General features: G+C 54.4%; 1 protein-coding gene across 17 annotated transcripts in view; it reads left to right on the plus strand.

Moving 5' to 3' along the window:
- Positions 1 to 13,006, plus strand: part of NFASC (neurofascin) — a 174,994-nt gene that overhangs the window by 105,685 nt on the left and 56,303 nt on the right. For 6 of the 17 annotated variants that reach the window (XM_059413205.1, XM_059413212.1, XM_059413215.1 and 3 more), the window contains exons 4-9: positions 2,042 to 2,059; positions 2,784 to 2,889; positions 4,815 to 5,011; positions 5,471 to 5,593; positions 8,372 to 8,542; positions 12,751 to 12,801. In XM_059413205.1, coding sequence (XP_059269188.1) covers positions 2,042 to 2,059; positions 2,784 to 2,889; positions 4,815 to 5,011; positions 5,471 to 5,593; positions 8,372 to 8,542; positions 12,751 to 12,801 — 666 coding nt within the window. The remainder of the gene's footprint in view (positions 1 to 2,041; positions 2,060 to 2,783; positions 2,890 to 4,814; positions 5,012 to 5,470; positions 5,594 to 8,371; positions 8,543 to 12,750; positions 12,802 to 13,006) is intronic. The other 11 variants (XM_059413206.1, XM_059413217.1, XM_059413218.1 and 8 more) reach the window with 3 other exon arrangements.

A 13,006-nucleotide genomic window follows, 5' to 3' on the forward strand; every position in this document is an offset into this window, starting at 1 on the left:
GAGCCAGCCCTTGATTTTATAAAAGAGAGGCTTGAGGGTCATGTGGGCAAAGTAGAGCTTTTGCCAGGGCCAGGACAGAGCCCTCCACTGTGTGTGGGGACCCGAGAGCCATCCACTGTGTCCTCAGATGAAGAAAGCACAGGCCTAGGCTAGTGGTCCCAGGCAGTAGGTCAAGTGTCAGCCCTGCTTCTCCTAAAAATGGCCCTTTCTCCCCACCTGTCCTCCACGCTCCAATACACTAGCTTTCCAGAATTAGCCATTCTTGGGCCACTGGCAGGAAAACCTTCTAAGGGTGAGGACGCCACTGTGGGGAACTCCAGGGAGCATGTGTTCAGAAACCCCAGATTTCCCCTTTACCCCAGGACTTTTCATTTCCTGCCAAGGCTGCACCCAGGCAAATGGTACAGATAAAATTACTTTTCGGTGCCCCAGCAGACCACGCAACCCTGGCCCACTTGAAAGGATTATTCTGGACCTTTTAGTGCGTCGTACTCAAGACTTTGACTTACCGACAGTGCACGTAGCAGGGGACCCTTTCTGCTACACTCCGCCTTTCCTCCCTGATGTCTGTTTTCTCCCTCGGGACCCTTCTGGCACCTCTTGGTCCTGCCTTAACTCTGCCTTCTCCACACCGCCCCTCTCTGGGCCCCTAACGCTTCTCTTCCACATCTCACTGTGGCTGAGTCAGGAAGCTTTGAGGTCACCTGGGCTCACCCACAGCCTCTGCTTTCCCCTGGAAAAGTCTGCCCGTGACACCAGTGCATCCCAGACCTCAGCGCTGGCGTGGAAGAAGCTTTGCATATGACTTCATGCTAGAGCCATTAAGAAAAGGCCTCTTACAAAGTGACAGAAACACGCAGTCTCTTTTCTGTACATTTTACACCGAGGCCTTCTCCGCCAGAAAATTAGCATCAAAAGTCTTGCTGTTGGGGGTGTTTGGGTGACTCAGTGGGTTAAGCCTCTGCCTTTGGCTTAGGTCATGATCTCAGGGTCCTGGGATCGAGTCCCGCATCGGGCTCTCTGCAGTGGGAAGCCTGCTTCCCTTCCTCTCTCTGTGCCTGCCTCTCTGCCTACTTGTGATCTCTCTCCCTCTGTCAAATAAATAAATGGAATCTTTAAAAAAAAAAAAAATTCTTGCTGTTGGAAGCATGGTGCCCTGACCCCCAGCATTGGCACTACCTGGCTGCTGGTCAGAAACACAGTGTCTGCTCAGTCGGAACCTGCATTCTATCCAGACCCGCCCCCCAGGTGGTTCACGTACCTGGCAGAGTCTGAGAAGCCCGACCTCAAATATGCACTGACTTGTACACGGGCCCATGCACGCCACAGGTGAGGGCTGGGTGAGACTTGTGCTACCTGCCTCCTGATCCCTTCCGTAAAAAGTTCCGGAAGGAGTGGCGAGCTCCACTTCATCCCCACACTCGTCTGGAAGAGGGATTTCCATATGGCCATGTACTTCTGCCGTGAGCAGAGCCACAGCGATTCATCGGTCCCTAGAATTTTCCAAAGTTTAGGAAAGGAGGTGCTTTCGTGTGTGACAGAGAGGAAGGCACGGTGGGAGGAGTGAGGCCTGTGGACCACGCGAGGCCTTTGGGGCTTTGCTCTGGAGCCCTGGTTCCGATCTGCTGCTGCCCGGGCTTCTCATCCCCGCCCTGCTGGCCTGGGAGCCCCCTTCTCTCAGCGGCGTCTAGAGCCCGGCCTCTTTCAAGCAGCCTTGTCACTTTTGATAGTTGGACTTCCCTGATGGCATCATTTGGGCAGAGGCTGGTCTTTCTGCTCAGCTGCGTGGTTTAGGTCCCCGTGGAGCTGTCGCCTCCTCCAGGAAGCCCACACTGGGTCTGTCCCCGTCTCTGTGTGGCTGTCCCACAGAGTTCTGCAGCTGCGAGCAGAGAGCCCAGGCACCATGCCCACACCCAGGCCAGCCTCAGCGTGCTCCCTGCGGGCTGGGGCCTGAGGAACCCGGGCGAGTAGTCATTTGTGATAACCTATAACCGATGTCTTCTTTTCTCCCCTCGCAATGCTAACCCACCGGAACTAACAGCAAGCATTCAGAATGAGCGTAAGTCCCCGCGTGCCTCTCTGCACTCGTGCCTCTGGGAGGTAGGAGGGCAGCAAGGAGGGGCGGGAGAAGGCCAAGTGAGGAGATACAGGGGGATTAGCTACCTTTCTACCCTGCCTGTGGGGGCTTCTTGACACCAGAGCCCATGCAGTGCGTGCCCGGGAAGGGGAGCGGCCAGCGGGAGCCCCCCATTGCCGGGAACGGCAGAGGAGCCGGGGGATAAGAAGGGCCGCTGCTCCCCCTGCTCCGGTGGCCGGCACAGGAGCTGCACGGAGAACACTAGACGCGGGGCTGAGAGTGAGACTCGCTGGCTCTTTGGCGGGCAGACAAGTCCCTGGGGACTGGGCCTGGGAGCTCCAGCCTCCCCACGCTTTGGCCATCTGCGGACCCTCCAGGGCTCAGAACCATCCCGGCCACGGGGCTCTGGAACGCTGGCTGCTTTGTGGTCTTGATTCATTCAGTAAATGTATTTCAAGAAGTCTCATGCACTAAGCGTTGCACCAAGTGTTGGAACACAAGGGTGGGTAAAACAGAACTTTCTCATAGAGATTCCATGAGATCTGAAAGAGCTTCTTCTTAGGCTCAGTCCTTGACATAACCCCCTGTCCCCTGGCCCCGTTTAAGAACCTGGGCCCCTGGCACAGTGTACTGCCCCCTGCCCCTGGCTTGCCGGCTTGTGCTGTAGCCCCCGAAGCCCTGAGCGCCCCTGTTTGTACTGTTGCAGTATCCCAGCCCCCAACCATCACCAAGCAGTCTGTGAAGGACCACATCGTGGATCCCCGCGACAACATCTTGATCGAGTGTGAAGCCAAGGGGAACCCCGCCCCCAGGTGAGCGCACTGGCAGGTAAATCCATGCGCCCCCGCCCCCAGGAGGTACTGAAACCACACCCTGGCCCTGAGCGTAGCTGAAGCAGTGGATAGATTAAAATTATCCAGAAGACATCTCTTGGATACCTACCTGGTGGAAAGTACAATTCAGAGAACTAAGAAATGTAGCTGATGAGGAGGCTGGATCCAGAAATCCTCAGTGGCTTAAAGTCACACCCGGAAGTCGCGACGAGATACTAAGTTTCTGACTGTCGGTGTCACACATTCCTTCCACTGTCTTACCTCCCCAACTCTCCCCCACCCAGTGCACCACTACCGTGCGTAGCTTATAGGAAGTTCCTCCTGCTGGCTAACCGGAGTCTTTCTTGCTGAGCACATCTCGGCTTGTGAGCACATCAGCATTAAACAAGGCGTCAGCAGACCAGAGCCGAAGGCCTGCGGTGTGCAGACGAGTTAAATGGTGCTCCTCCCACCATCTCCTTAGAGCCCCTCTCCGTCCTTCAGAGAGGGACCCATGTCCTCAGGAAGAGGAAGTGAAATGAAAGCACAGAGGTATTACGTGCCTTTGCCAAGGTTGCCCAGCTTGAAATGGGGCGGAGCCTGGAGTTAAACCCAAGCCTCTGATAGCACCCCCACCCCAGGCCAGGTGTGTTTCTACCAAACGGAAGACACGGGAGATGGAGAGCTGTTCTGCTATTTGTCCCCCTCCTTCAAAGGAGCGGCAGCCCCAAGCTGCACCATGCAAACCAGACATGACCGGACCCTGTGCTGGGCGTCTGTCTGGAAAAATGCGGCGGGCGGAACTTTGAGTATATGGCAGCCTCCTTCTGCCTGCCCCCTAGCCCCTCACCCCCTCCACCCCCCCCCAATTTGCATGAGCCCGAGAACAAGGAGCGCCACTCTCATCCAGGCTGGAAGAAGCAGGGTCACCCGGAAGGGTCAGACGGGGCACAGATGGCCTTCTGAAGTTTGGTCTGTCCACCATGGTTCCTTGGCAGGGACAACGATTGCATGACAAGGAGCAGTCCCGATTGCCCCTGCTTCTTTTATGTCCTGAGCAGCTACAGACGTAGCCCCCACCCCCAGAAGCGAAGGGAGATTCTAGTCTCTTCTCCCCTGGGGTCTCTGAAGGCTGCCGGTTCTTTCAAACGCCCCTCCTGGGCTATCATGTGTGGCCCCTGCTTTTTACTCTGTACCCACTGAGCAGGGCACGGATAACCTGAGCCATTGCCCTTTGGCTTTTTTTTTTTTTTTTTTTTAAGATTTTTATTTACTTATGACAGAGAGAGATAGCAAGAGAGGGAACACAAGCAGGGAGAGCTGGAGAGGGAGAAGCAGGCTTCCTGCTGATCAGGGAGACCGAAGCGGGGCTTGATCCCAGGACCCCAGGATCATGACCTGACACTTAATGACTGAGCCACCCAGGTGCCCCACTTTTTGGCTTTAGAGTTGGTTCTCGAACAGGAAGACAGGAGGAGCAGAACTAGCTCCCTGATGGGCTTGGCTCGGGTGAAATAGGAATTTGGGCTTGCCTTCGTAGTCAGAGGCTGGGACACCCTGGGGTAGAAGCTGCAGCTGACTCAATTTTACAGCAATCTGAGTCCCCACTGGCTCCTGCAGAGGACAGAATCTCCCAGTGGCTGCTTGGGTACGTGTCACTTACAGCCATGACTCTCAGCCTTGGTTGGCTAAAAGCACTAATGTCAGGAGCCTGCCCCTCTTTAGCTTCACCTATGGCTCTGGCCTGGGACTCTGCATTTTATCCGACTTCCCAGCCGGTTCTGCCACCTAGCCAGGGGGACATGGAGGAGTGGTTATGGGACTGGGCCAGGGACCAGGGCCCTGAGGTTCTCACCTGGAGCCTGGAGTCCACTGTGTTCCTCCTTGTTGCCTCTGCTTCTGCCCCCACCCCATACTGCCCACAGCTTCCACTGGACTCGAAACAGCAGGTACTTCAACATCGCCAAGGACCCTCGCGTGTCAATGAGGAGGCGGTCTGGGACCCTGGTGATCGACTTCCGCAGCGGGGGCCGGCCCGAGGAATATGAGGGGGAATACCAGTGTTTCGCCCGCAACAAATATGGCACGGCCCTGTCCAACAGGATCCGCCTGCAGGTGTCCAGTGAGTAGCTAGCGCACTTGCTAGCGTGCCTTGCTTCTTGGTGCATGGTGGTGGGGGCATGGAGGGTCATTCCGGAAGGGCCATCCCTGCCCTTGGCCAATGGGTGCCTTGGTGCTCTGCTCATCCTGCCTCCTGTTCTGCCTCTGAGCAGGAGCACACCTTGCCCTCCTCAAAAAGATTGCTTGGAAACGAGGTTTCCGAGCCAGAGTCTTGAATGACTTCATGAGCATTCTGGGCATGGGTGGAGAGGAAGGGGAGGAGCCTTTGGAGAAGTGTATCTATTTAGACTGAAGTCCTTCCTCTCTTGCTGCACCTGGCCTAGACTCACGGGCTCTCTCCACCCACTCCCTTGTTCTGCCCTTCTGCTTTTCCTCTTTGTACGCCTGCCCCCAGCCAAGCTCCTTGTCCTGGCCCCCGCCATAACGCTCACTTGATGCTCCCCTGTCTGATTCCCCCCAGAGTCTCCCCTGTGGCCCAAGGAAAACCTAGACCCTGTTGTGGTTCAAGAAGGCGCCCCCTTGACGCTCCAGTGCAACCCCCCGCCCGGACTTCCGTCCCCAGTCATCTTCTGGATGAGCAGCTGTAAGTTTTGGAGGCCTGCCATTTGATTTCTACTTTTATCTTAGGGAGTGGCGTGGGTGTCTTACATGGGAGGGGCTTGCCCAAGGTTGGGAGACCTTGACTTATGAGAAGCAGGTGTAAAGGGACCACATGGCAGAAAACAGATCAAGAGGCTGCTCAGGCCCATTTCCTAGCAGATGCTATCGGCTGTGTGATCTTGAGCAAGTTGCTTAACAACCCTGAGCCTCAGTTTGCTCTTCTGAGAAAAAAATAATAGGTTAGAGAGGAGAAGGGAGTTGTGGGAAATTGGAAGGGGAGGTCAACCATGAGAGGCTATGGACTCTGAAAAACAATCTGAGGGTTTTGAAGGGGCAGGGGTGGGAGGTCGGGGTACCAGGTGGTGGGTATTATAGAGGGCACGGATTGCATGGAGCACTGGGTGTGGTGCAAAAATAATGAATACTGTTATGCTGAAAATAAATAAAAAATAAATTTAAAAAAATAGGGCTAGAACCTGTACTTATGTGGTTGATCATTGTAAGGATAAATGAGTTAATACATCCAAGAACTTATAACACAACCAGACACACAGTAAGTGCTGAGTAGTATTTGTGAAGATGAAGAACAAGAAAAAAGGAAAGAGGAGGAAGAGGAGAAACTGTCAATAAGCCAACTCAGGCGGGTTGACATGAAGTCTCCTTTCAGTCTTTAGTTGGCCTGGATTTACTGAGGACAGGGAGGCCACAGGAATGAAACCTTTGATAAAGGAGTGACAGGGAGACAGGACATTTGTAGCAGGGGCAGAGTATCATCCCTGAGAGCTTGTCCTGTTTCATTATGCACTGAGATTCATTTAACCACTGTGGACCTCAGTTTCTTCCCATGTTTTGAATCGTAATAAGTGGGGGCATGCTATAAAGGTGTTTAGAGCATTGCTGGCTCTCTGTCTTTCTGGCTTCCCCTCCCCATACTCCATACCCACCCACTCCCAGCCCCTTCTATCCATCCATCCTTTGGTCAGTCCGTAGATCTGCCTGCCTGCTTAGCATCCATCACCCATCCATCCATCCCCGAGTCTTTACCAGCTTGCTTCCGGAAGAAGCAGGGTAGTGAGCTGTTTGGCAGAGAGAGTATGGCTTCGTGCTCACCTGTCGTCTCACTCCTCTGTGTCATCTCGGTGCATGTGCGTGGGGGACGCCGCCTGGCCACAGGCTAGAGGGCTGTTTGGTTTGCTAACTGGTTCAGAGTCTCTCGTCCCCTGCATCCCACCGGTCACCAGCTTATGTCCATAAGTAGATCCTGAGTTGATCTCATGACCCTCATCTTTCCATCATCACTGGCATCTGCCCAGTGCAGGCCACCATCAGCTTTTCCCTGGGCACCAGTAACCCTCCATAACTGGCCTCTCCAGTCTTTCTAAAAACATAAATCTGATCATTTCATTCATATGTTCCCGCCCTTTACTGGCTCCTCCTTCACCTCAGACCAAGTCCAGACTTATTTCCCTTCCTAATCTAGTTCCCTCTGCCTCTCGAGCCTTCCTCCTACCCTCTTCCCCGGCTGTGTGCTCTTAATTTCTAGCACGTACTGTTCTTACTGCTTGGAAACCTCTTTGGGCCCCTGTCTCTTTTGCCCGGTGTCGCGGAGCCTCCAAGGCGGAGTTCAGGGCCCCCTGGCAGGGACTCGGGGCTCCTCCGCTCAGCCCATCCCCTTTCTTATCCAGGCTCCCCACTCGCCACACTGCACAGCAGTGATTTCTTTCTCTCCTGCCTCTTCTAGGCTGCAGGCTCCCTGAGGGCAGGAGCTATCTAACTAAAGTCTCTTTCACCAATCATGGGCACAGAGCCTGGCACACAGTAGGCCTGCAGTCAATTTTGAATAATAAGTCATTTAAAGAACTGACCTTTCCATTGTTGGAAAGTTGGCATCATTAACCTTGCGCTTTCAGAAATGATGAGTTACATGATCCCAGGATCCTGGGATCAAGCCCCACATCAGGCTCTCTGCTTGGGGAGCCTGCTTCCACCTCTCTCTCTCTCTCTCTCTCTGCCTACTTGTGATCTCTGCCTGTCAAATAAATAATAAATAAAATCTTAAAAAAAAAAAAAAAAGAAAAGAAATGACTTAATAAAAGGTCCTGGGAGGTAAGAAGGCATTAGCTGTGAATCGTCAGCCTGACAAATACGCTTTCACAAACCGAGTAACCGGCTGACCCGGTCGTTTGAATTGACACCTATTGCTTCAACAGTCATGGACAATGTAGCCCACTTCCTCAGCCACTCCTGTGACATCATTGATTCTAAAAAGCACCATTTTCATCTTTTAACATCTCCAAAATTAGCATCCTAGAATCATTGATTAGTAGGTATCTTGCAATTATAAATGGCAGTAATTTTCTCTTTCCTGGTGGGAGTGAGAGCTTTAAAAAAAAGAAAACAAGTGAACTTGACTCTTGATTTGGGAAGCACCTGAGAGATAGCATTTCCTCCCTCTGGTTCGGAGCCAGTCGGAGCTTTTGTGGCATGGACGGGAGCTAGAAAAGTCTGGTCACAGAGCACGAGTGTGGCAGGCAGACATCTTCCCTCACTGCTTTCACAACCCAGAAGGTGTGAAATCCACTGCTTTCTTATCTGTGAACTGGAAAGAAGCCTCTCTCAGAGTTGAGAGGACGAGAGGGAATCACGTTGAACTCCCAGCACCACCCGACACTCTGTCGGCACTCCGTCGCCAGACCAATCGCCACGGTCACTCCTCTTACCATGACCGCTCACCTCCGTCTGTACCTCTGCTCCCTTCCAGCCATGGAGCCCATCACCCAAGACAAGCGTGTATCCCAGGGCCACAACGGCGACCTGTATTTCTCTAACGTGATGCTCCAGGACATGCAGACGGACTACAGCTGCAACGCACGTTTCCATTTCACCCACACCATCCAGCAGAAGAACGCCTTCACCCTCAAGGTCCTCACCAGTAAGTGCAGGTCCCTGCCCGGGGCTGGGAGCCGGGGCAGAAGCCCTCGGACCCCGAGGAGCCCCGGGTACCTAGGTCGGGGTACAGCCTTGTCCCCGAGGCTGACCCAGAAATCCCTCTAGCATGGGGGCCTGAGCTGTTTCCGTGGCTCAACTTGCTTGATTCTGAAGCCTTGAGTTAAACCTGGTCTGGCTCTGAGTCAGTGCTTCTCAAGCTGCAGGCTCAGTCCGAATCACCAGGCCAACGGGGCAGCCATCCCCGGCCCAGCCCGAGCCTGCCTCCACGGTCCGGGCCTCTGTGTCCTCCATTAGCTCTTCAGGTGCTCGGGACCCACAGCAGCATCCAAGGAGCCCTGCTTTCGGTGGTCACCCAACGTCTCTCCCATGCCCTCAGCATGAGGATTTCTTTTCTAGCTGGTCCCCGTTTGGTGGTCTGTACTTCTAGAAATAGAGCCACAGTACAGAATTTCCGCATTGGCTGGGACCCCAGCATGAAATGTGTTTGATGCCGGACCCCATGGGACAACTCCATTTGCAAGCTGCAGATTAATGTTCTAGTTTTACTTGTTTTCATTTTTATTTCTGGATTCTGTTTGGCTCGTACCGAAGCGGGTCAGCCCTGCCTGACCCAGGATAGCGTGGGGTCGGCGGCCCTCCGCAGAGGAGAGAACCAAGTAGTCAACTCCCAGACACACATCTTGCCGGGGACCCACCGGCCTGGCTCTCCGGCTGCCCGTCCTCAGCCTGCCAGGACGTTGCATTCCAAGTGACTGTGTTCATTTGCACCGCGGATGTGTAACAGGCCTTCTCTTGAGGAGCCCCCCAACCCCCCAAAGACCTTGGTCTGTGTGACTCAGCTGTGGAGGCTGCTTTCCACACGGGGGACAGTGGTACTTGTGGGGGAAACCAAGCAAAGGGCAACATGTGGGCGCTGACAGCTGCCCCAGGTCGCAGAAGAGAACCTGAACCCCAGGTTCTCCGCGCCCACACGCCTCTCCGGGGAAGGTGGGGAGAGTGTAGGGGACCTTGCTCCTTGCTCAGGACAGCCGGGGGGGCCTGGTCTTCTTTCCTCAGTTGCCCCTGCCAGTAGTGGAAGCAGGTGGTGCCTAGAACCCCAGCTCTACACCCCATCTCTACCCGGCATGGAGGGGGTCCGCAAGCAGCAGCTTCCTTCGTGGTCCCCTTCTCCTGTGCGCGGGTTCTTTCTCTCCTTCTCATGGTCTTCTCTTTGTTTTCTCCCTTCCTTCCTCTCTGTTTCCCTCCTGCCTTCTTCCTTTCTTCTTTCCGCCCCTCATTTTCTCCCTCTCAGAACCCCGTCTTCCCCCCTCCAGCACCCCCACTCCTGCAGCTCCCCACACACTGTTCTGTGTTGGAGTCGGGCTGCCCACAATTTGCAAACCGACAGGATGGCCGGAAACCTGGGGACGAGCCCCCACATGCTCCCGGCAGCAGACCCAGGTCCAGTCTACTTGGCTGCCCCCTCGCTGGCCTTCTTATTCCAGACCAAGACCTAGAGGGGACCCCTGGGGAAGAAAGTTGGGTTGCCTGAGGCGTCTCAGTGCACGTCAGGAGCAATTGCTGGCCAGCTGGCTGGGCCATGGAGGACAGTAGGGTGCGCCTGGGACCTCTGAGTGGGCTCCGGGGCCAGGACAGGGCTGGCAGCATGAGGACGTGAGGGCGGCAGGAGCATCGAGCAAGATGCTGGATGCTGGATGGTCCTTAGTGCTGTCCCCTAGCTTCCTCTCTGCCTGCCTAGTGTGAGGCTTATAGTCAGACTCCTTTCTGGGGACTGAGCCAGGTGACCTTCTGTGGTCCTGGGCAGAGGCCCTCAAGGTCACCCAGGAGAGAGGCCAGGGGAGTTGGAGGGGGTAAAGAGCCTTCCTCTGTGGAATTAGGCAGTTAGAGATCTTCAGCATTTAGAAGTCGGGTTTTCCAGAAACATCCTTATCTCTACCTGCAGAGGTAAGGGCTGTTTGTTTCAGCTTCATTTCTGGGTGCTCTACTCCACTGAAAACTCTTTCCTACAAATGCCATGACACCCCCCCCCTGCCCCCCGGTGATGGGAACAGAGCCCTGTCTGCTTCCTGGAGTTCTCCCAGGGGTAGCTTTGGCCGGGAGCAAGTTCTGGGCATCTGAGCCAGCCCAGAATTGGGTACAATTGCTTAAAATAGCACAGTTGTGCTCTGTCTGCTTTCCTGCGTGGAGAGGACACAGGCTCTTTCTTATACCTTCAGAAGCGGGTCTGGGGGTGGGAGGCAGAACAGCCAAGCTTGGCTGGCTTCAGTGTCCCTCCTCACCTCGGTTTCCATCACAGTCTGGCCCCTGGGGGAAGATGCCAATCTCAGCGTGGCTGATGGTGCCTTACCTACATATAGGGAATGGCAGAGAGGAAGGTATCTAACACAAAACACTGGGCTGTCTGAAACCATTTTTAAAATTTGTTTTGGGTGCAATCAAAGACAGACAGCAGAGGTGACATGCCCGCCCTGCTTTGCCCGCCCCAAAGCAAGTCTTTTTGGTGACTGTGGTGAGGGAGAAGGGGTCTCCTGAGGCAGACCGAGGAGCACTAACCCTGCTTCCTTCTAATGTCTGCTGTCTAAGTAGCACTCTCAGGAGGCAAAAGATCTCCCTGGATTGCCCAGATGAGCTACAGAATCCACAGATTGTGAGATCAGTCCCAAGCTTGAGTCACTTCTCTGGAAAGAGAGGATTTCTGTTTCCCTCGGTGGCATGGGAGCTTAGGAGCATGAAGCCAGGGTCTTTTTTAGCTGTGTGCCCCTATCCTGCGCCCCCCCAGAGAAGAATGTCCCCTCCTGAGTACAACTTCAGCCCCTCCTCTCTTCTGCCCCCCGCCTCTCCACGCCACTGCCCCGAACAAACCCAAGCTGACTTCCCAAACAGGCTCGGTCTTGCAACACATGCCATCTTAAGGGATGGTTCTGAATAATGCAAGTCTCCCTAGCGGGCTTTAAGCACATTTGGGAAGCCCTTCGATATGGGTCCCAGCAAAGAGGGCGCACAGCCTCGGCAATCAGTTGTAAGGGGAGCTGATCTGTCTTCAAATATGCAAATACTCTGGCACAGCGCCTCACCTCCCTCAGCCGCTTGCTTGGACTGGGTCCGGCTTTCTCAGGGCCGTCTATTTGGCTTCCAGTCCGCTGTACCGCCCCCCACCCCCTGTGGGTACCGTCAAAACTTGAACCCAGTAGCTGGTTGGGGATGACAGTAGAAGAATGAAAAGCCAAGCTTGGCAGGCTTAAGTGCCCTGTTCCAAAACCTCTTTCACTGAGGATTAAACGCCCAGCAGTCTTAATTACCTGACATTGGCACCAAAGGCACTGGTCTGCTCCCTAAGGAATGACTTCAGCCCACGCCAGTCTAGGAGCTCCGCATCTCCAGCTTCGTCCGTAGTCCCTTCCCATCCAAGTGTAGAATGCTGAGCCCATGTACTCTCCCCCATCCCAGGCAGGGTCCCCTTCTGTTCTGAAAGTCTGACCCACAGTCTGGCCCTGTCTGCCTCCCTAGAACATTCCAGGACTCCTTGGGAGGAGGGCTTTCTGCCACCAGAGACATCTCAGAGACCAGGGTGGTGCCTGGTGCCCAGTGCTCAGATGGGGAGGGGCGCTTGCTGCCAGTCAGCCCACGATCGCTGGGCGCTGCCAAGGGTCCGTCTGTCCCTGTGTCTCAGCTGCTGAACTGTATCTCTTGGTCTGTCTGCTCTCCCTGACCGCCCACCTGTGTACCTTAGCTTCCGCCCCGGGAGGGCTTTGCTCCTTCCCTCAGGGCTCACTCACACTCCTTTCTCTTTAGCTGCCCCGGGAGCTGGCCCGATCCAGAGTCCTGGGAACTGAGGATTTTGATGGGAAGTTGTTCAAAAGACGGCTACGGGATACCATTAATCCTTACCTCATTTGTTTGAAATACAGTAGGATCAAGCCATTACAGGTCAAGCCTAATTTCTTTCATTAAAAAGAAGATTTTTTTATTATTGCCTTCTTTTGCAGGATTTAACCTTTTCTTCTCTTTTTGGGGCTGTTTTATGTTGCTTGTTTTTTCACCAAGCATATTTCCTTTCCAAATACGCCGTGTCTTTCCTTTGCAAAATCCCCGGTTGTTTTCTGCAGCTTCGCGTTTCTGTTGTTCTCTCCCTGTTTATGCCTCCGTGAGCACTCCGTGGCCTGTTTGCTCACCCTCTTCTGTTTATTGCAGACAACCCCTATAATGACTCGTCCTTAAGAAACCACCCTGACATGTATAGTGGTGAGTCGCCGCGGTAACCTTGGGAGTAACCTTGCCTGTCCTAACCCCAGTTTGCCTAACTCGACTGACTGATACCGTGTCATTAACCCACGCTGGGTGGAGGGGCTGACAGTCAGCCACACCAGGGTGTCAAGGGGCCCCCTCCCGGATACCACTCTCCCGGAGGACTGTGGCCAGTGCGGGAGTCTGAAGTAGCTCACGAGGG

The sequence above is a fragment of the Mustela nigripes genome, chromosome 10, assembly GCF_022355385.1.
Source record: "Mustela nigripes isolate SB6536 chromosome 10, MUSNIG.SB6536, whole genome shotgun sequence".
In the NCBI taxonomy this organism is placed as follows: Eukaryota; Metazoa; Chordata; class Mammalia; order Carnivora; family Mustelidae; genus Mustela; species Mustela nigripes.